The sequence below is a fragment of the Centrocercus urophasianus genome, unplaced genomic scaffold (genome assembly GCF_019232065.1).
Source record: "Centrocercus urophasianus isolate 14NV4802_14NV808 unplaced genomic scaffold, USGS_Curo_1.0 seq_21, whole genome shotgun sequence".
Lineage (NCBI taxonomy): Eukaryota > Metazoa > Chordata > Aves > Galliformes > Phasianidae > Centrocercus > Centrocercus urophasianus.
The window spans coordinates 2,398,925-2,422,104 of NW_024884767.1; the positions used below are offsets into that span (position 1 = coordinate 2,398,925).

The 23,180-nt window shown below is 39.8% G+C and overlaps 1 protein-coding gene across 3 annotated transcripts in view; it reads left to right on the plus strand.

The window, feature by feature from the left end:
* XRCC4 (X-ray repair cross complementing 4) overlaps positions 1-12,100 on the plus strand; it is a 173,973-nt gene extending 161,873 nt beyond the window's left edge. For 2 of the 3 annotated variants that reach the window (XM_042823079.1, XM_042823081.1), the window contains exon 8: positions 11,386-12,100. In XM_042823079.1, coding sequence (XP_042679013.1) covers positions 11,386-11,494 — 109 coding nt within the window. In that variant the 3' untranslated portion in view covers positions 11,495-12,100. The remainder of the gene's footprint in view (positions 1-11,385) is intronic. The other variant, XR_006169607.1, reaches the window with a different exon arrangement.
* The last annotated feature ends 11,080 nt before the right edge of the window (positions 12,101-23,180 follow it).

Consider the following 23,180-nt stretch of genomic DNA (forward strand, 5'->3'; position numbering starts at 1 on the left):
TAGCATCAGTGCTAGTGTTGCAGGCTAGTCTGAATATTTTCTGCTAATGAAAGGGCAGTATTCAGAATAAACCTAATGACTCCCCATTGTTGTTGTTTTTTTATTATTATTATTTCATTGTATCCTCCACAAAGGAACATTTCTCCAGCCTAGGAAAACAGAAATGGTTGATAAAATTTAAATGAATGCTCTTAATAGACCTCTGAAATTTCTAGCAATCCCTTGCAAGGATCTCAAGGTTGTTGTATTTTTTTTTTTCACTAGTAATATCCAGAAGTGCAAGATGATTCCCCCCTTGGAAAATTTCTGTGAAATAAGATAGAATTTTATTGGTTCATTGTATACTTTTTCAGCATTCTGCTGTTTATCTGTTTCCTTGGTCTCATTGCATTCTCAATGGAAATTGGCTTGCAGTCCTTTTCTTCATGAGTAGGAAAGGCGTAAACTCTGAAGAATTACATAAAGTACGAAACTTGACAGTTTGACAGTACCAGGCCTTCACCATAATCACTTTCATCAGTTCTCACCAAGTTTAGAATGAGCTCTTATTACCATTGCCTGAATAGCTCAGTGCATTTACCTATACTGAATATGAAAAGGTAGAAGGGATTCCTCTTTATATAGCAGATGGTAGAAAGCTGGTTGATAAATCATTTTTAAGTTCATGTTGATGATTAAGCAACCTCACTAATAAACAAGCTTTCCAGTTTGCTTTGTACTAAGTATCTACTTTACATCATGACTTCTGTAGGGATCTTTGTCAAATATTTTATAATTTCATTAATTTTTATATGCTATCACAATTCAAAAATGTGAATAAAATCTATTTTTCAGTATCTGTTAATTCTTCTGTTGATTCTCCTGTATACTTTACATTCAGAGAGACATTTGAATGGATGCTGACAGTACCTGACAGAACAAAGCAGAAGCAAATTTTGAATACAGACTACGAAAACAATCCACCAGCCCATGCTGTTTTGGAACTCATACAGGTTTGTCGTGTACAGAGAAGTTGTCCAAAGAAAAATAAAGTCAATGGGGAAACTCCCATAGATTCCATTGGGTTTTAGTTATTATATCATTACCACATCTTTTATGACCAGATCTATAATTGTTAGCATGCAGGAGTATATGCAATACAGTCAATTGCTCTGCTGCATACTGCTGATGATAAAACTCTTGTGAGGAATTGCTGGTGATTAGGAAGGCCTTGTGCCAGCAGTGTCACAGAGGGAGCAGCAGCACACCTTCCACTGCTGCTGGAGCAACAACAGAGAGGAAATTGTCGCCCTTTGATGTGTCCTCAGAGCAGCAGAGCATTGGTAATTTGATGTGCAAACCTTTAAAAAATGCCAATTAGTTAGCCCAGCTCTGCTCTGTGCGAAGAAGATTTTATTAAAAGAAGAGCTAAGTTATTTTTGAGCTGAAAATTCAAGTTTCTGAAAAATTCTTTTGTTTTAATGATACCAGAAATGCTTTCTGCCTGCTAGATTTATTGGGAAGCTTTTCAAACAGGCATTTTTATTTAATAAAAAAAAATTAGGGGAAAAAAAAAACACAGCTTTTTAAATCGTATGGTCCTCTAAATTGCATCCATTTATATTATCTGTAGTGTTCATTCTGATCATTAGAATTTATGTAAGGGCTGAGGAAGTAATGCACTGTATTTCAGATGGGAACTCTCTTTTCTCCCCTTACTCTCTTTCTCTCTCTCTCTCTCTCTCTCTCTCTCGTAAAGACAGTGTAATTCAGGCAAAAAACAAGTTTCCAAATGTAAAAACTGTCAAGATCTTAATTAGCAGAGGACAGTGATTTCCATATGATGCTGGAATACAAATCTGCTATAGATTCTGTATTTTTTTTTCAGGAAAGAAGGATGGAGGTGTTAGGTGAGAAAGCGTACCTGAAAAATGGGCATTACTCATTTCTTGTTTCCTGATACTGTAATGTGGACAATACCAGATGGGTTTCAAATAAGTGTATTACCGATGACAAAAGATATAGTTAGAATTGCATTTTCAGAGATTCATCTGTGTAGCACGCTGGCTTATTTACACAAGCAGCATCTGTTTCACACATACAACATTATTAATCTACTTTTTGACTGGCATCCACGTTCTCCTAATAAAATCCCAGCTGCCCACCCATTCAGTGCTCCCTTTTTTCTTTGTAAGATAAAAAGTCTTTTAAAGGACAAAAAGGCAAGCCACCTAAATTTGTCAACAGCACAGCATCAGCACAATTATCAGTGCCCTTTACAGACTACAGTTCTATAAAGCTTATAAAGCTTTATAAAGTTGTCTGAATGCTGGTTTGAACCAGACCAATACAAGAAAATGTTGCTGGAGCTATTTCAGGTGTACAGTAATGTATCACAAAATAAGTTAAAATCTGATTTAGGCTGTTGACCTGAAACAACTTTGTGGAGAATATCAATCTAATACAATTAGACTAATATATTAGTTTCAGATCTATTTTGTCACATTTCATTCCCCTGTTTATCACATTCTGTGTTTTCTGCCATGTTTTTCACATTTCTGTGTATTACATGTGGAAATCCTTGAAGGTTTTTGCTGTCAGAGATGCGTGTGAGCTGTGGGGCCGGTTTGTGACAGAGACATATGCTGAATGTTGTCAAATCCATAGAAACACACCATAACTCAGGAAATCTCCAAGATACAATCAGTTGGCAACTGAAAAAGCACTTTGCATGCTTCAAAGAGTGTCTGTTTTTAGCCATTGTTTGAGACAAGGTTCTGGGCTAATTTGGATTGACCTAGGGCAGCTGTTCCTACCTTCTAACAGTCTGGCAAATTATCTTTTTCATTATCTGTTTCATATTGGCTGACATGGCCTATTTCTTCATTCCAGGAAGGCACTTATTTCAGTCCAGTTCAGGCCACAGTGACCAAAATGTCAGAATGTTTTTTGCTATGATGTGCGTGAAATAGAAACTGCAGGTGTCCAAACTGAGTGCCAAGTTAGGCAGGTGCTGGGCAGGCTTGGAGTATGAAATATAAGGTGGTCTCCCAAGTCACAGTGTTGGGCAATGGGGGCTTGGCTGTCTGACACTAGCACTGCATACTCTCAGGATTGCATTAGTGTATTTGTTTGGTAGCATTGAAGAGCCTGAGAGTCTCAGGTGACCTACAGCCCTTCTGAGACCCTGCTCCTAATTCCTGGTTGACTAAGTATCTCTAAAAGCCTCGAGCTGGAGAAGAAAAATCTGGCAGATGGACTGATGGAATATGGGCTCTCTGAAACTGGGCCTATATTCATGGAAAAGTAGTAACTGAAAAATTCCACTCAAAATGTAGCGCTGGCTACTGTCTTTCAGCCTGCTGTGCTCATTAATCCATGCCTTCTGCTGGTTGTCTCAGTTCTTCTCTCATAACTGGGATAGGTGGCCTGCTAAAGCAGAAGCATATCTTGACTGTTCACCATTTTGCATCCCTTCCATTTGACCTCTGTAGACAGATCTTAGCAAGCCCAGCACAGTCATGGCCAATTAGGATGTGCTTTGGAGTTAGAAGCAGTTAGGTCTCCAGCTCTATCACTGCAACAATAAGGGATGCACAGATATGCATGAGTGAAATGTGGGTGTCCCTTAATTCTGTTACATGCATGAAAATTGTTCTTCCAGAAAAGGAAGTCTTTGAAATATTAGGGCTAAAAAAGGTTTTTGTGACTTTGAACAGTTAAAAAAAAAAAAAAAAGAAAAAGAGAAAGAAAAAGAGAAAGAGAAAGAAAAAGAAAAATGAAAAGAGAAAGAAAAAAAAAGAGAAAGGAAAAAGAAAAAAAAAAAAAAAGAAAAAAAGAAAAAGAATGTAAAGAGGTTTGTTATAAAGAAAAAACCCAGTTAACATAAGAATTTTTGTGAAGGAAGCACACAGGGCCAGGCAAGTCCTCTTGCTTAGGTGGGATTTTGTTGTTTTTGGAGGTGGTACAACCCTTCTTTAAAATCTTCTAGTCTAGACTCTTTCACAGCATTTATCCATCAAGTAATGACTTGGCTTTTTGCTCCATTGTTAAGTGTTCCTGGTAAAGTACTTAGTGCAGATATCACCACCAAGGCAGACCCCAAGAGTTAGAGTGGATGGAGACCATTTGGGGTTTTAGAGGAGAAAAATTGACTTTTGAAGAGACCGGAGTTCATGTTTGTTGTCTCTGTCTTACAGCAACCACATCATGGGCTGCAGATGATTCCTGCTTTTTTATAGTAATAGATGATATATTTTGACAGTGGCTTCTTTACTCCGCCAAATAGATAGGCATTTTCATAGATGTGCAGTATAGCTGGAAAGGTTACAAGACATCACTATAGGCAGAGATTTGATCTTAAATATAAAAAGTTTGAACTTCTTTAAGAGAATTGTGAATGAATCCAGATCTGTGGCTGATAGAGAGCAGGAGGAACACAGGACAGATTGAGTGGGAGTTCCGAGAAAGGAAAAGACAATTCTCATTATGAAAATAATTTTATGTTCAGTAGAGACCTATTAGAAACCTTTGGAGGAGGGGGAAAGCCTGATACTTTGTCTGCTCTGCTATAACTCGTAAATTGGAACCTGCTCCTAGTTTAATTCATTGCTCATATATTTAATGAGAACTCACTACAGCTCTGTCTTTCTAGGAGCTAATTTTGTCATAGGTTGTATCTAGCTCAAACTGGTTTTCCACAGTAAACCGCTTGAAATAAATGATTCAAAGCCTGCTGTGCAGATCTGCAGATAATAGGTAATCCAGGCAATAATTCCTTCTGCCAGTACCCAAGTATATATGCACGAATTGTTTAGCGGGAAGAAAAAAGGTACTTAATTTAGACATGGGAGTGTTTAAAATACAGTTTTTAAGATGACATCTGTGTACTCTTACACCCTTCAGATAGCTGGATCATTTTAGCTGTACCTAGCTATTTTATAAAGATATTAGACCATCCAAGTCTGAGGTTGAAGAGAAGACCTTTTATTGTATGAACGTTGGACTAACCCATTTCTCTGCAAGAATGACCATATTTGATTTTACTGGTTTATGATATTGTTAAGGTTCCTTATGTGGTGGTCAATGTAAAGAGTAGGCCCTGGGGAATTGTAAGCTGAGACCATGGTTCAAGAGAGTTTCTAAGCACATGCTTAACTTTAAGCAAGTGTTTAGAAGCTGATGAAGTCAGTGGGATTTAGACAGCCACTTAGAACCTAATATCGGAAAGGAGCGGAGAGGACATGAAAGATTTCAAGTGCAATTTAGGTTTCATTGTTTCTGAGTTTCCTTTGGTTGAATGCCTTATTTTTGTGATTAGATTCAACACAGTTTTGCAGGCTGTCATGACAGTGGAAATCATCAGCATGGTATTATTACAACCAGAGCAGAGAGCCAGCCCATGCTTTGACTGGAAGGATAGGTCCCAGAAATGGAGGCAGGCTTGGAACAGCAGGTGGAGGAGAACAAGGACGCGTGTTTCTGAGTGAGAAGCTCATTCAGGGATTCTTATTTGCCCTCTTTGGCCTTTCATTACTGTTCATGATCACCCTAGGGCAATAAGTAAGAGCAAAAAGAGAAGGCAGTGTCAGAGACTTCAAAGTCTGGAAAAGGGTGATGACACAGTTTAGCCATTGCTGGTGTTATATAAATGTATATGTGATAAATAGTGCTTAATGACTATGAGAAATGGCTTCTCACATTTGCCAGAAAAAATCACAAAGTACTGGATTTATGAAAGGCCTTGACAAAATTCCTAAACAAACCAAGTTTTCCTTTACTGCATGAACTTGTAGTTATGATTAAGAGATTTGTATTTTTTGCCAGTGAAGGCTGTGGTGCTAGCGTGCTGCTCAAGCTGAATGCGGCCTAGTTTATTTAAGCAAGAGGGAGTTTAAGTGGAAATGAGCCACAGAAATGCGTGCCACTTGTCTAAAACAAATACAGTTTAGGCTTTTCCTTTCAAGTGACATCTATTATTGCATTTTTAAGTAGATCTTTGTTAGTAAGCATCTGCAAGTGTGTTTGATTAGACAAAAAGATCCAGGGCTATATTTATCTTCCTAAACTCGAATGTTCTTTTCAAAGAAGGGGCTGTACCTACGCCAACTGAAGTTAATTAGAACTTTGAAACGGAACGGAAGTTCCTAAAATAGTGCTGTCAGAGTTGTTCATTTACATGATGTGTTGTCTGCACAGCCATTTTAGACATTGCGTGGGGTTTTCTGGGATCTTTAGAATTATTATTATTTTTTATTTTCAGGACTAAATGGATGATAGAGCAGAAAATGAAAACGATCTTGAGAACTCATCCATGCTGGTCATCAATATGTCAAAAAGAGAGAGATGGTTTTCTTAGCACAGCAGATTTGTTTGCAAGCTTGTTCTTGCTGCAGTGAATGTGTCTGTTTCTACCATAGTTTAGAGATTCTCATTTGGCTTTTCTCCTTTTGAAAGACTCCAGAGTGACACCTGAAGAAAAGAACTTGTGTAACTTAAAACAAAATTGTCCTCTTTTTTCTAGTCTGTAGTTGCAGAGAACAAAGAAGGGCACTCACAAGAGCTTAATATAGGGTTTAGCAGTTGTCCTTCTTTCAAATGTTATGCTTTATGTGTTGTGCTCTGCAAGAATTACAGACGTAGCTCAGTCCGCGTGGTTATGATGAGCACAGGTGCAGCTGCAGCTTGGCTTGCAGCCAGAGGAAACTTATTAAAGAACATTGATTCCCTGGCTGAAAGTTAAATTCCTAGTAGCTGCATTGGAAATATTCTTCGTTTACAGTATAATTGAACAATCTTACTGTTATTATTGTTTGTCTGCTGACTTCAACTGTGTCTAGACATTTTGTTTAATATGCTGAATGTGTGAAAATGCCACACATGGAAAATTCTCTAAGAGGGATGGAGATTATATTCCTTAAGCAAGAAATCTTTATTTTTTTCGATCTATGTTCTTTGTTTAACATGCTTCTCTGTCCTCTCTTAATTTGTTTTGGGGCCAGCTTCCGCTTGGGCTGTGGTGATGCCTGAGGCCCCTGGTCTCTTCAGATGATTGAAAGTAGCAGAAAAAAGTATATTTTCAAATTCATGTTTAAAAAGATTTGTTTGCACATAGTTTTCTTGATGCATCTATAAATATAAGAGGCATTTTCTCCACCTCCACTTCACACCATTTCTTCTACTTTTCATGTCTCAATTTTCCTCTTTTCCACCAATAGCTGTAGGCAGCCCATGTGATGACCCCCTGGGAAAACAGTTTTTCAAGCCCAAGGTTTTACATATGGCCACAAGGTCTTTGAGGTTTCACCCAGGTCTATACACAAAGCTCCTTTTATAATCCTTCTTTATTAATGACTGCTGATGAGTACCTTTCTTCTGTAGACTTTCGTTGTAGACGGAGCTGTCTTCACCCAGACAGCAGACTGCTGATAAATCAAAAAATCCAAGCCTTTCTCGGGGTGGGCTAGGCGAATCATCTCCAGAGCAAGAATGTTGTTCTCAGCTTTTGTCCTGTCAACCAGTGCTGCTGCTCACTAGCATTTAATGTGCATCACCTTTGTTTCACAGTTTATGCTATAATGACTATCAATTTTCTGTTTATGTGCTCCTGCTGCCATCTATTTTTATGATACTGAAGAAAGTATACATCAGATTATATCCCATGTTAATATGCACTCATGAAGCCTTTGTGTTTTTTCAGATTAGTGACAGGAATGAATCATTAAACCTAACAAAGGAGAGACATACACACACCAAGTCTTTCAGCCTTTTCCTTCAAACAACAACAAAAAACTGCACAGCTGGGAGAGCTGAAATCTCATTTTAGTAAAATGTCAGCTTTTGACTGGAAGTGGTTCTTTGAATTACCAAGAAATATGGGGAAGATAATGTTGTGGGTTAAGGATACAAGTATGGCTCTTACATTGCTTAATTTTTTTTTAGGAAACTTTCGAAGTACCTATGTTAATTTACCAAAGTGTTGCTCTTTTCCAATCCCATGATTGTTGCTTGAGAACAAAATCTTCATAAGCATGACCACAGTGTGATGCACTGAGGGCAAGCAAGGTATGCACATTGGCAAACATATCTCTGAGCAAGAACCTTTCATCCTTCCGGCAAGAATTACCTCAAGACGAGCAATTTTGCTATGTTGCAGCCTCTGACCTGGTTTTGCTTCAGAGCAGCTACAACTTGTTTGGTCCTTTTACTACTAGGAAGTTCTTTTTAACCATGTCATTTGTAGCAGTCACATTAGAGATTATTTTCTCCTTCAAACTCCTGCAAAAACATTACCAAGTGGAATTGGCTGTGTATTGCAGCAGAACTGATGTGCTGATTTTCTCTGGGGTCTTTGTGAACTCGGGAGCAATTCATCACGTGTAACAAATGGGATTGGTCCATCCGTCCAACTGCAAAAAAAGGTGTTGCTTTTTCTCCCAGGCTTTGCAAAACCATCATGCTGTTACTATACTGCTTAGTTAAGTGCTGTGTTGCATGTCTTCTGTTTCTTATGGCTCTTACTCAGCTGTGGAAAGAAATATCAAGTAATGTAACCACTTTCTTCCAAATCTTGGGCCAGAATCTCAGCTGGTGTAAGTCAGCAGAGCTCCACTGACATTATTAGTGCTATAGTGATTCACACCAGCTGTGGATCTGGTCTACTGTCTCAGTTTATGAAGGGCTTGAACTAAATGTCAGGAAATATGAAATGATCTCTTAGAGTCAGCAGTTCTCCAGATGTGTTAATGGAGTTTAAGTTTACCAGAAGGCAAGACTTCAAAAAGTGATCCAACAGAAGAATAAACTTTCAAGAAGAATGCCTTACTTACAGGCTTTTTGGCAACACAGGGCTATACAATTCACTGCAATTTAAAGAAATTAACTATGTTACACATCAGGGTATGGAAATAAAGCTCCAATGAGAACTGAGGATGACTGAAAATAATTTCACAGCACAAAGCAAGCTGTTGGCATGTTGTGAATAATTGCCATGCAAATATGAATCATCCAGTCTTAAAGCCAAAATTAAGTAGCTTATGAACTTCATACAAGGAGTCTAATGCTTCCACTTTGCAAGTGCAGTTGGGTTTATTCATAAGCATGGTATTACAACTTCTGGAAATCAAATGAGGACCATGTTGTTACAAGAACACAGAAGCTTAATAGTTCTAGCTGTGCGATGTTAAAACCCACTAGCGACTTGGCTTACAGATGGGCTTTCAAGTCTGGTGTTGAAAACAGTTAATTTCCCCAATGAGGATGGAATTGTCACTGACATTACTGTTCTTATACACTTTCAGGCCTACTTTTCACAGTCAGAAAATTCTGCAATAGGCAAAACCTGAAAGTTAACAAATCTGGGGTTTCAGAACTCTTACCATAATGCTATGGCATATGGACAGTGAAAAATTTCTAAGCTACTCTAAATATGACCTCCAGTATCTGAAATTTGTGGTGGTATAGAGATTTTTCGTGGCCTAAATTGTTTGCTGGTGAGATCACTCTGAATTAATTGATAGGAGTGCTGCTGTACTCTATGTAGTTCGCCTTTGTTCTCACTGAAGACGTGTCACTTTAAACCAATCCAGAGAGGTGAAAGAAATGCACTCTTTCATTAGCTAAATCAAACATCAGATCATGAGTTATACTATCTATACTTAAAAAATAGGATACAAGTGAGTTGCTCAATGGCAATGAGAACAATACAGAACGATCTGATCCTGCTGACCAGACGTTGCTGGCTAAATTGTCTGAATCTGGCAGGATTTATTTGTGTTTAGTATAAGTGACTTTTGATATCACGCCCTTGATGTCACTGCATACTTTTAAACTATGTATTCGGATATGAACAAAGGAGTTTTGAAGAGTTCATGGAAGAACCAAGTTAGATTTCTAGAGAAAGTAAAGATCATAACCTAAAAAAATGGTATGTTGAACTTAAAACAGTTTGAAGAACTAGAATGACAGAGTGGTGAGGAAACTCTTCTAAGAACTAGAGAGCTTGCAGGAAGGAAAGACATCCCAGATTCAGCGTTCAGTGGGTTTTAATGATTCCCAAGGACTACAGAGGGTTCACCTCCAAAAGGAAATAATTCTCCAAGTCCACAGTGGGAAACATAGTGAGAGCTACAAACTTCCAGTGGATTGATAAACTTGAAAGGTAAGAAGCTATGAATCAGGTAGTAGCTGAGGTCTTGGGAAAATTAATACATTTGGAAGACTGCAGTGTTTTTTAAATTTTCTGTTCCCTGGAGCTTTCCTGTAAGAATGGGAATTTGGGAAAACTTGGTTCTGAATCTCTATAAAGCCAGATTACAAAGCAGCAATCAAAAGTCCTGATTTTACTTAGCTATATTGGCAGCTGTGGAGTAGTTGAAGGTTTGAATTAGTCTAGAAATTAAGATAGCTTTTGAATGCCTCATTGCACTAAGCCCTCATGTGGCAGCATTTCAGTGTAACACTTTCCATCATGTCTAGTTCTTCCCATCCTGGTGGATCATGTGTTAGCCTTGGTAATATAAGATTTTTTTACTTCTGTCAGAATTACACCAGTGGAATATACCTGGGCACAATGCCACCAATCCTCATGAATTTCCAACCAGCATAAAACCTTGAAGTGTAAGCACGTCAAGTCTGTTCCCTGCTTCCTATACCAATTCCCTACAGTCTACTGTGAAAAGGTTTAAGAGATTAGCTCCAATTTTCAAAGCTGCTAGTGATACCACCCTGGAATGTCACATCAGTGAGAAATCCAGTAATTAGTAATTCTCCTCCTAAAGCTGCAAAACAAGTTTGTCTGTGCAGGATTCAAAGATTTTTTTGTGGATCCAGTCTACACACATTAATTCTTGTAGGGATTGGAAGTTGTCGCAAATGTAATCTTCTGTGTTTGCCAGCATGGTTTCTCACCTTTGTTTTCTTCTGCTCTGCAGTTTGGTGTCAGGCTTGCAACCACAATGGAGCTTTGAGACACCTCAGTATGAATCTTCTATGCCTCTATGCCAATCTGATGGACAGCAGACCCATGCTTAATGCCAGGATAAAAAATAAAAAGCAGTTAGCTGAGCAACATCTGATATAGAAACAGCAGAACAGGTTCCTCAAGATTTTTTCTGCATTTGATTTGTTCTCCCCTGCTCACTGTATTGATCTGGTGGCTGAAATGATCGTTCTCAGGGTCTTGAAAGTTGTAAGAAAATAATTGAAAGCTTCATATTTATAAACTGAATTTCATCTGTTTGTTTTCCCATTGCCATTTCAGCACATATCTAGGTCTCTTACACATAACACTAACAAAAAATCTCAAAACACACTGTTAAACGGGCACCCTGACAGTGCATACATTGGATTTGTTTGTATCTGTATCTGTATTTATTTCAGATCTGTTTCTTTGCTTTATATTTCCAGACCTGATCTCTCCTCACATAAGACAGTAGGAAAGCACTCCCCGGATGTGATGTCTCTTGAAACACTGGAAAACACTTGTGAGCCAGAGGACCTCTTTGATGACATCTAGCTATGTGTTGGCTGAGAAACTGAGAGACTGGTGCTGCACATCATGTTGAGCTATAAAACTAAAAGGCTTTGTTATACACTCAGCTGAAATCTTTATGGTATGTGATGACATATTGCTCTAATCCTCTTGCACTGCCCTTATTCCCATCCTTCACTATGCGGCTGCAGATCCCTTGGTTTCCTAAGGCTTTGTTTGTGCCAGCCTTGAAATCAGTTCAGCCTCTATGCAGAGCTTTTATCACATTTATGTGGGAAAAGAGAGCACGCTCACATTTTTACATCATGACTGTCTTTGGCTGCTGACTGTATCCAGGGTCAACTGTTTTTCAGATGTCCCCAGTGAATCATTCAGACAAAAGGAAGACTTAAAGATACCACTGTACTTACCTTATATACTACCCCTTTCCTGAGGAGCTCAGCTTAGACATGGTCTAGCTAATTCATCCTTGACTTTAAATGAGATATATATCTTTCAAAAATGAAGTATCCAAAGAAGCTACATTTTTATTTTATTTGAAGATTCTTTGTAGTATTGTACATTACAAGGTACATTCTTGCATTTGGGAATAAGATTAAGACTGAATCTATTTTAAGCTTCTGTAGAAACTCGTAGCCTTTAAAATTGATGTTTTCATATTTCATGATTTTTCCTAATTATTTTTCTAAAACAATAAAATGCTTTCTAAAAAGGCCTTGGTTTTGGTTTTATTTGCTTAGGCAATCTATGAGAAAGGCACCACTTACCAAAATGAAGTAATGCATAACCTCTTCCTGACTAATGTTGATGCATTCATTTAGATTTAAGAAGTTAGCAATGTGTATTTGCTTTCAGTGGTTGACAAGTGTGTAGAACTAAGCTTGTACATCAGGTTTCTGCGTTGCAATTTTAAAAGCTAGAATCAATTTTTATTAATTATTATTCTTCTGTCAAAGAAACAGGAGTTTTAAACTTGAATAATTCCATTGAAATCACCAAGACTGTGCAATATAGTTCCACTTCTGTGTTCTATGGCTTGCAATGAACCCTGAAACCACTTCGTATTTTTAAAATACCAGTTTATTTAGGCCCTGATCCTGTCACTATTCAATCCTATACTTAACTAAAAAGCACCCATGTCAGTATTTGCAGAATCAGGGACTCATTTAAAAACCTAAATGAGGATTTGGGAATATTAAAATTAAGTATTCTTTTCTGAAAGGCATGGTCATAGCATTTTAAATTCACAGAGGTCTTTGGGAGAATGTTATAAATCACACAGTGAAAACTTGAATGGCCAAAATATTTTGCTTTCTACATAGACTTTGTGCCTGAGAAATGACAGGACCACAAAAGGCCTATTCATACACTCATTCAGAGGTATTGCCTGATTTAAAATCTTCCAGTGCTGATCTGACAATGCTTTCAACAAAAACTTGTATATAGTTGCAATTTTAAGGTGAAAATTTTCCATGACTTAACCTGAAATAGAAGAGCTGGGTTTAATTTTGCCTGCAGCGGAAAATGAAGGTGAATAGAGTTGAACATCCTGCAAAATTTTCTTTTCAAGAAACTGTTGCTTTCTAATCGTAAAGGGTTAATTAAAAAATAGCAAATATTACAATCAGCAGGTGTAATAATCCTGTTAGAATACTTATTACTTTTTCTTTTCTCTGAGCCATGAATCAAAGCAGTAATTCTGTAGAAAACATTATGATGGTGGACGTACCTTGGACTGAAAACAGACATGCCATCTAGTTAGATTAGCCATGATATAGATCCAGTTTCCCATCAGCTAAGTCAGTTTGTATACACTAGAACACCTTCTCTCCATCAAAAACCATTTGCAACCTGTCAGTCTCCACAACTGTGTGAGACTGTGTTAGTGAAACGCCCCTTTTTGAAGAATTTGTGCAAGAAGCTGCAGCGTTTTTGCCAATGAAGTTCCACAGAATCTTAGAATATCTATGGCTGGGAGGGAACTCAAAGTCCACCCATTTCCAACCTCCTGCTGTGGGCACGTTGCCACCCACTAGACCAGGCTGCCCGGGGCCCCATCCAGTCTGACCTTGGATGCCTCAGGGGATGGCGCACCCATGACTCTCAGGGCAGATGTGCCAATGCCTCAGCACTCTTGGAGCAAATAATTTCCTCCAAATGTCTGATCTAAATTTCCCCTCTTTTAGTTTAAAGGCATTCCCCCTTGTTCAATCTCTATCTACCTATGTAAAAAGTCGATCTCTCTCTTAAGTTTTCTTTAAGTACTGGAAGGCCACAGTGAGGCCTCCCCAGAGCCTTCTCCCCAGAGCTAAACAATACCACTTTCCCCAAAATTTTCTTCATAGAAGAGGTGCTCTGATTGTCTTCTTTGCCCTCCTCTGGACCTACTCCAATAGTTCCATGTATTTCTTGTGCTGGGTCCCCAGACCTGGACTCAGTAGTTGATGTTCCCCAGGGTACTGGCGGCAAATAAACAATCTGACAGAATTATTAAATCTGCCAACTGAATGCAGCATTTTCCAGTTGTCTTTAGGAAAGACCCTCTTACTATAATGCCAAAATGAGCACATATTAATTGTGAGAACAGAGGTAGTATTACAAAAACTACAGAAGAAGAATGAAACTTCTTTACAATGCATATTTATCTGCAAGTGATGGAGATATCCACTTTATCCACAAACTCATTCATCCCAATGCACTGAAATGGGCCCAGTGGCCTTCTTTGCTAGGTATTATGGTATGCTGCCGTTCTTGGTGAAGTCTCAGTGTAAAGCTGGAATCTCTGCAATTCCTCCACGCTCATGGAGCTCTTGTGGGATATTTCCAAAGCTTACAGAGCAGAAAGGTTCCGCTGTGAGTCAATATACGGTACTACTCTTTCTAAATCAAATATAATATTCACCTTCTTCACAATGACATGCTCTTGCAAACTAGCATAATTTTTAGGGTCTTATGTACAGAGATATGAGATAGTCATTGCTTTTCCTTTCTGTGGTTGTGTAGTTGACAATTTCCCAGTGTGTTTTATAAATGACATTTCACCTTACCGCCTTGCACCTTATTTTTGGAGCTGATTTCTCTAGTTTGTCAAGATGATTTTGAATGCTTATTCTTTCTCAGTTTGTTACTTTTTGGTACTTCGGTGCCAGGTTGCTCATAGCAAATGAAGTGTCGTGGTTTTATGATTTTTGGTTACTGGTATTCCACATCATAACATCATGTAGTGCACTGGAAGTTGAAGTGTTAATGCTCCAGTTCTGGGTACCTGTCCCAGAAGAGAAGAAGAACTACATTCCCCAGAAGACTGTTCGCTGTTTTGTTATCTGCTCAAGGGGAACAGATATAAGGCCTTTATAGGTCATCTGACCTCTCCTCTTTGTCAGGTTCTATAATACTATGTTGTATTATAATATGTTATCTTGCATTCTGATACCATATTTAGTAAATTAGTTTGTTTCTCTTCAGATTGTTGCTGCTGTTTTAATTATTTTTGGGTCCCATGTTTCCCTTTTCCAGAGGTGCAGATTTGCAAAATCCTCCACCCCCCTAGTCATAGAACTAGGCAGAACCAGCCTGTAAACCAATGACATGTAGTAAGCTCCCTATTGCTGATATGCACACCATTACTGAAAACACTGAATATTTATGACAAAGAGTTTGGGAGTGTCAATTAAAGATTCAACCTGAGCTGGCAATGTCCTCCTCCAGCCCAGAAGGCCAATGGTATCCTGGTTTGCATCAAGAGAGGTGTGACCAGCAGGTCGAGGGAGGTGATTGTGCCCCTCGACTCAGCTCTTATGAAACCCCGTCTGGAGTGCTGCATCTGATTCTGGGGCACCCAACACAAGAAAGACATTGAGCTGTTGGAGTGGGTTCAGAGGATGGCCATGAATCTTCATGATCAGAGGACTGGAGCACCTCCCCCACAGTGACAGGCTGAGAGAGTTGGGGCTTTTCAGACTGGAGAAAAGTAAGCTCTGTGGTGAACATATAATGGCCTTCCAGTACCCAAATGGGCTCCCCGGAAAGCTGGAGAGGGACTTTTTACATAGGCATGTAGCAATAGGATGAGCAAAAATGGCTTAAAACTGGAAGAGAGTTAATTTAGGCTAGATATCAGGAAGAAATTCTTTATTGTGAGGTGACGAGACACTGGAAGAGGTTGCCCAGTGAGGTTGTGGATGCCCCCTCCTTGGAGGCATTCAAAGCCAGGCTGGATGGGACTATGAGCAACCTGGTCTAGTGGGAAGAGTCCCTGCCTATAGCTGTTGACGTAGTCTGCCTAGACTTCAGCAAAGCCTTTTATATGGTCCTCACTAAGTTTGCCGATGACACCAAGCCGGGAGGTGGTGTCGATCTGCCTGAGGGTAGAGAGGCCTTTCAGAGGGATCTGGATAAGCTGGACCACTGGGCTGAGGTGAATGGGATGAGGTTCAACAAGGCCAAGTGTCGGGTCCTGCACTTTGGGCACAACATCCCCATGCAGCATTATAGGCTTGGGACAAGTGGCTGGAAGACTGTAAAAAGGGACCTGGGGGTGTTGGTTGACCTGGGGGCTCGGCTGAACATGAGCCGACAGTGTGCTCAGGTGGCCAAGAGGGCCAACGACATACTGGCCTGCATTAGAAATAGTGTGGCCAGAGGAGCAGGGAGGTGATCATCCCCCTGCACTCAGCACTGGTGAGGCCGCACCTCGAGTACTGTATTCAGTTTTGGGCCCCTCACTACAAGAAAGACATTGAGGCCCTGGAATGTGTCCAGAGAAGGGCAACGAAACTGGTGAGAGTCTGGAGCACAAGTCTTACAAGGAGCGGCTGAGGGAGCTGGGATTGTTCAGTGTGGAGAAGAGGAGGCTCAGGGGAGACCTCACTGCACTCTACAACTTCCTGAAGGGAGGCTGTGGTGAAGAGGGGTTTGGCCTCTTCTCCCAGGCAACAGACAGGACCTGAGGAAATGGCCACAAGTACCAGAGGAGATTTAGATTAGACGTAAGAAAAACCTTTTCTCTCAGCTAATGGTCAGGTGCTGGAATGGCTGCCCAGAGAGGTGGTGGTCACTGTCCCTGGCAATGTTCAAGAGGCATCTGGATGAGGAGCTTTGAGATATGGTTTAGTGCTTGTAGGAGCAATGGTAACGAGACAGTTCAACTAGATGATCTTGCAGGTCCAACCTTGAGATTCTATGATTCTATGATTCAGGAGGGTTGGAATCACTGGATCTTAAAGGTCCCTTCCAACCCAAACCATTCTATGGTTCTATGATTTATGATATTAAGCCCCATTCCATTCATTTTTTTCTGTAGTTACTGAATTGAGAATTACTTTGTGAGCATGGTTTTCTAATTCACTCTTTGAAAGACCAATTTTTTCCAGGGATGCACATGGGACAGTCTGACATGAGATGTCAATTTCTTCTCCTATTTACAAAATATTTTAGCAATGATGGAAGACAGAATAGAGAAACATGCCCACAGATGGTTTTTCAAGACAGGAAATTAACTACAGTTAAGAAATCCAGATCAAACTTCAAAGGCTGTCCCTAATTAGTACTTCACTTTGATATTACTCTGAAAATGATTTTCTAGGTGAATGTTTTCTGCATTTTAAACCTTACTTAAGGGAAAGATAAAATACGTAATTGTTTTACAGGACGGAAAACGTGCCACCTTTCTTTAAAGATTTAGACTCATCTAGACTTTTATACTTTCAGTGTAATTACTTAAATAATGAAAAACATAAAAATCTGTGATTTGAGGTCTGGGTTTATCCAGTAAATCATTTAGTTCAAAAAGGTTTACAACATTTTTGTTTTCCAAAAGAGAGAAAAAGCAAAACAAATCAAAATAAATAAATAAATAAACTGCCTGCTTTCTTGAGGAAGTACTGTGGGGATGAAAGTATCATTTTGATTTTGAGATAATATTTTGGCAATTCAAATAATTTTTTCAATTGTCATCTCAAAGGTAGACGCTCATATACATGTGTGTGTATGCTAGGTATGCTGCTCTTCCTTGCATTTTACCACTAGTGTACAAATGATTGTGTTTATGAGTAAGTGTGATTCCCTGGAATATTTAGTACAGCCTACTTTGACATCTTTTGCAGTATGGTTGAACACATTTGAGGTACCTGAAGGGGACAAGAAACTTCATTCATGGGAATTCAGATGCTTTTTTTTCTCATTTTTATTTTTCTTTGTGGGAAAAACAGAATGTTGAAACTGTGAAGAAAGAATGGTAAGAAAACAAGTTAATAAATGCATGTCCTGACTGCCTGGAGACCGAAGGTAATGTGTTTGAACATTTTCTGAGTAGAACTGTGAAAAACCTGCCAGGAGATAGTTATCATACTCAAGGAGGAGCAGCAAGTACAGTCTCCTCATTTTCTGGAAACACTCTTGTTTTTCCACTTGTCTCCAGTAGTGCACGAAACCTCTCATAAAGGTTATTTCCTCTTTTCTGCTAACAATTTTTCTGCTCTTAATTTTATTCCAATTCCCTTCAGAAAGTCTGAGTTTTCATCAAATCTTTCTCTGAAATTTCCCTTTAGTGATCTGCCATCCTTGTTGTCATTTCTTTTCCATATAATGTTGGACAACATGAGTTTTCATCCTTCTCTGCAATCATTAAATTAGTTCCCAGCTATTATAATTCCTTTCCAAAGTCAATTTAATTCATCAAGTGTATTGGTGTTAATCTGCTTGTGTAAGGAAAATGAAACTAAGTCTATTTTTAAAACTGATACAACTGCAAAGGAAAATACCAAGATGAAGGAAGATTACTTGTGGAGGACCTAAATACAAGTCTTGATCCCAATCACATTTAACATTTTCTTTAATGGCATTGACACAGAAAGAAAGCAATTCAATGAAATCTGTTGCTGGGAAGCTGTATGAGAAATGCCTGCTTGGTTTTTGAAGTGATAACAGCCAACAGCGTTGCATGAAAAGGTATTGCAAGATTAGTAGTTCCTGGTAGGTGTTGTGTCATGGCAATTTGTTTGCTTGGACAAAGATGACAAAGAGTGCAATACAAAAAGTCATGAAAAAATGAAGGCATGCTTGGGAAAAGCTCTGGATTAGTCTAAGGAAGAAACAGTGACCATGTGAGAGATGACAAAAAAGTGGAAGTGGAAGCACTTTTGTCCCACTGTGGCTGAGAAATGAGAAATGAGCAGAGACAGTTGACCCTATTTAATTCATTCTCTTTGGGAAACAGGATTGCAGCATTGTCAGATCTTGCATTACCTGCTCATTGCAAATGGTTGGAAGGATGAACACTCACCAGAAATTGCCTTTTTTTGACAGAATTCTCAGGTCTTGTCAAGCTGGTATAACAGCCTCCTGAATTAGTTGTTCATTAATGCCCTGGAGAAAAAGGATGAACATACTGTTGTCAGGGTATTTCCTGAGAAGGAAGAATAGCTCTGCTGTTTTGTTGCTTTTGTTTGTTTGTTTGTTTACTTGTTTTATGGCAGTGTTTGTCTCATGCAGAAATATTTGTCTGAAGAAGATTTTACCATCATAATTACAATACCACGGAGTCACAGGACAGCTGAAAAGAGAGAGTGAAAGAGAAAACTGCCTGGTCCAGTGCTCAGAGAAGGGTTGAACAAACTGAGTTTCTCAGACTGTGCCCCATCAATTGTTGGATAATAAACAGAGAATACATTTCGTCTGCACCTTCCAAAATGCTTTAATAGTAGTTCTGAATGACATCAATTCATTCTGCTGAGATATTTCAAAGTTTTCTGCGGTCACAAGATTAACTCCAGTGTCTCCCTATCTTCAATGAAAGTTCTTACAGGCACCTTAAGTGCTGTAAAGAATTTCCTCTAGATCTTAGCTTTATACCTCTGCTGAGACTGAAACAAATGAGTTTTATCTAGAACAGCCTTTACAAGAAAATTATGTAGAGCCCTTCTAGTTTTTATGCTGAAAACTACATCATCATACACAGAGCTGTCTTTTTTTGAAAACATAACAGAAGAATATCTGATAGGTGAATTTAGAGGTAGTTATCCACTCTTCAGCACGTAGCTATTGCAACAGCTTTGAGTACCGATTATTTTCTGGGTGAATTAAATGATACCACACTGTCCTTTTTTAACCTATCACATTAAATCTCATTTGGAAGGCCTGTCTTTCAAGCCACCTCATCCATTTTGTGCCAAACCTGTGGTGAAAACAAGAAGACTTGCAACAGAGGTCTGAGAGGTGAATTGTGGATAGAGTTTGGGAAGAAAGAGAAAGTAGGGCCTGCTGGAGCTTCCTGGCCACTGCATCCCCTCACTGCAAGAAAGAGACCCTGGAGCCCAGAGAAGGACAATGAAGCTGTGAGGGGTCTGGAGCACAAGTCTGATGGAGAGTGGCTGAGGGAGCTGGGATTGCTCAATCTGGAGAAGAGGAGGCTCAGGGAAGACTTCTCCTGTATAACTAGTGATAGGACAAGAGGGAATGCCTCAAGTTGTGCCAAATGTTCAGGTTGGACGTTAGGAAAAATTCCTTCTCTGAAAGAGTAGACAGCTGCTGAAACAGTTGCCCAGGACAGGTGCCCAGACAGCTGCCCAGGAAGGTGGTGGAGTCACCAACCCGGAGGTGTTCAAGAAATGTTTAGATGTTCTGAGGGGCATAGTTTAGTGGGCACATAGTTCAGTGGGCAATACTGGTAGTAGGTGGTCAATTGGACTAGGTGATGTTAGAGGTCTTCTTCAACGTTAATGGTTTTAGTGGTGACCAGCTGCTGTGCAAAAAGGATGTAGCTAAGGAGAAAACTCTGGCCTGGATTAAAACACGTGACTTGAGATGTTCAGCCTAAAATTGTCACCCAGATTCTTTCAACACCAAGAAAAGGATGGTGATCTTCAATGTATCTATTTTAGGATAGTATGGCTAAGTTCCAGTACTAACCCTTGCTTTCTGCATGAGTAAGGAAGCAGCATGGATGGCAAACACTGAAGCTTGTGTCCGCTTGAATCTGGATGGATAACGACCAAGGAGTAGGCAGACACCGTTGGTATGGCTTTCATGGTCCTGTGAGCAAAGAGGTGACTCAGGGAATTTGACATCCAGAGTTATCAGACACATTCAAGGCAAAAGAAGTCACCGCATAGCATTAATCTGCAAGCAGTCTGAATGCCATCCCTGATGTTTCTCCTTAGCACTGATACCTGGACCAAGTCCAATCATGCGGCACTCAGGGAAAAACACATTCTGCTTCTATGGTCATGCTGTTTGCTCCTTATAAGTCAATAACAAAAAAAATTAGCTCAAAGAGGAGGCCACCTTTAAATTTTTATTTACAGAGATGCTAGAGGAGCTTTTACACCATGAAATGAAGACAAATCAAAGGAATATGTATGCTAAACAGTCAAAAAAGTAATATCAAATTATGAAATAATATGGTCAAGCATGAACACATCTATGATACAGATTACTTGGTTTGGGATTCTTGATGAGTAATACAGAGAGAAGTGTGAGCTGCACATTTTATGAGTTTCCCACATCATCCAAGTGACTTATTTTTCTACTTCTGACTTCTTGGAGAGGAAGTGCTAGTAACACTTTCTGGTACCATTTCCACACATGGAGCACGTGATTACTTTTTCCTTCATGCAGAGGGAAGAAGCTAATCTTTATCCTTTCCTGTAACCTGCTGGAAAGGCTTTTGGCAACTGGGATTGCACTTTGATATAAATACCACTTTCTCCTTCCTGGGCCGGCCCATGGGCAGTGCAAGCTACTCCGTCAAGGGATGCTATGGGAGCAGAAGGGGCTCTGCATTCATGCAAGCTGCTGTAAGTTTACTTTGGAAAATCAAAACCTTGTTAGACGTTGTCTGCAGGGAACTTTTACCAGACATGTTGAAGTCAAGTTCACTCCACCCTCTTTTCAACAGCTGCAGTGGAAGCCAAGTGTGAGTGTTATATGAGGTGTGGACATAGCAAGCATAGCAGCGCGACCGATCTGCAGGAGAGGAGCTGTGAAGCTGAGCACTCAGGTGCATAGCATGGGTTGCAGGGCTCTGATATCAAGCAAGCAAGATTCAAAACTGAAATAAGCAACATCTGGCACGTCTGTACTTCTGCAATGGCCTCTCTGCTGTTTAATTACTCTCCACAGCTGTTGCTATGTAATGAGCAGTCCTGCAGCATGGCTCACCGAGCCATTCGTGTGGAAGCAAAGGAGGTTCAGTGGCCTGGAGCACCAGCCTTCTCAGATCAGACCATCCCAACTCATCTCCCAGGAGGTTATGGCACAGTGATTTTAAACTGGGGGGAATGCAGAGACTAAATTGTACCATGCTCTGCACCTTTCTTACATAGGGATTAGAGAAACATTTCTACACACCGATTTTTCAGCATTCTTGCCTGTCCCGGGGCAACTTAGAAGTTGCCCAGCAGCCGTGCTTGGCTAACCACATTTCCTCCAAAGGCTGTGGGAGAGAGGAGGAGAGGAGAGTTGTTTCTGCATGGCCTCACGTTCTGCCCACACAGCCTGGCTAACCGCGCAGCCCTGCGTCTGCATGGCCGATGGAGACAGACTGTGTCCTGCTGCTTCTGTCTGCAGGAATTTCAGCTTTATGACACAGTCCTTCCCACAGTGCAGCCAGAAATATGGGAATGAGATGGGAAATGAAATCAGCTGTCTAGAAGCTGTACTAATAAATATCTATAAAAATAAGATTGGATTCCCAAGAACAAAAGAGCAATTGAGACGTTTAACCTAAACATCCACAATAAACTAATCAGAGCTGATTTATGGCAAGAAATATTTCATGCTGCAAGAGCACAGAGGAAGTGAAATAATTTCTGCCTAACACTTGGCCTTCTGCAGCCTGTCTCCTTACGCAAGCTTTGGGAAGATGTGACAAACCTCCTCATGACAAATCCCAGGAATGCTACATCTTCCCCCTCGACTTTGTGCTGCTAGAAAAGAGCCGAGCTGAGCAGCCAAGTTGGGTGGTGATTTATTGCAACTGCTCAGTTATAAGCTGCAGTAAGCCCAGAATAAGCTGTTGTTTTGCCTTTTTTTTTTTTTTTTTTTTTTTTTAAATTGTGATTTTTCTTTCAGTTTCACGCGTGAAAGAAAAAGCTCACAATTTTCTGTTTTTGCAGCCTCTAGCTTTCTCCAGCTAGAACTGATCTGGGGACCTCTCCTGATGCTATCAAAGATTTCAGTTGATGGCCCACCTCCACTTAGGTCATCTTTTCACATATTTTATTTTAATGGATGCATTTACTTCGTTAAATTTTACCTAGAATGTGAAGTATGAGTGCATATGTTGGGGATTGGTGTTCACAGAAAATGGACTGGGAACAGTCCAAAGAAAGATGCAGGCAGCTCTGGAGGGGTCTGACTTTCATTGCAGTGGTTGGCTGATGGAATCCTAGTACTGTCCTCCAGCTCAGCAACACTTCCTGTCACAGCACTGCTACTGTGACACATGGGCACACAAAGTCTGTCAAGAATGCTCAGGGAAAAGTGATATGTCAGGTTCCTCCTAGGGGTCTGGAAACTGTGGAACCTTTAGAATCCTCCTTAGAGGACATCTCTGAAGTTAAAATCCCCAAATTAAACAGCTGAAACCAAAGTTTTATGCATGAAAACCACTAGCACTTCTCTGTGGGAGATGACCCTGGCTGGTTTCATTATTTTGGCTTAAGTCCAGAAAGTGAGAAATGAAACTTCACTAACACAAAATGATACACCA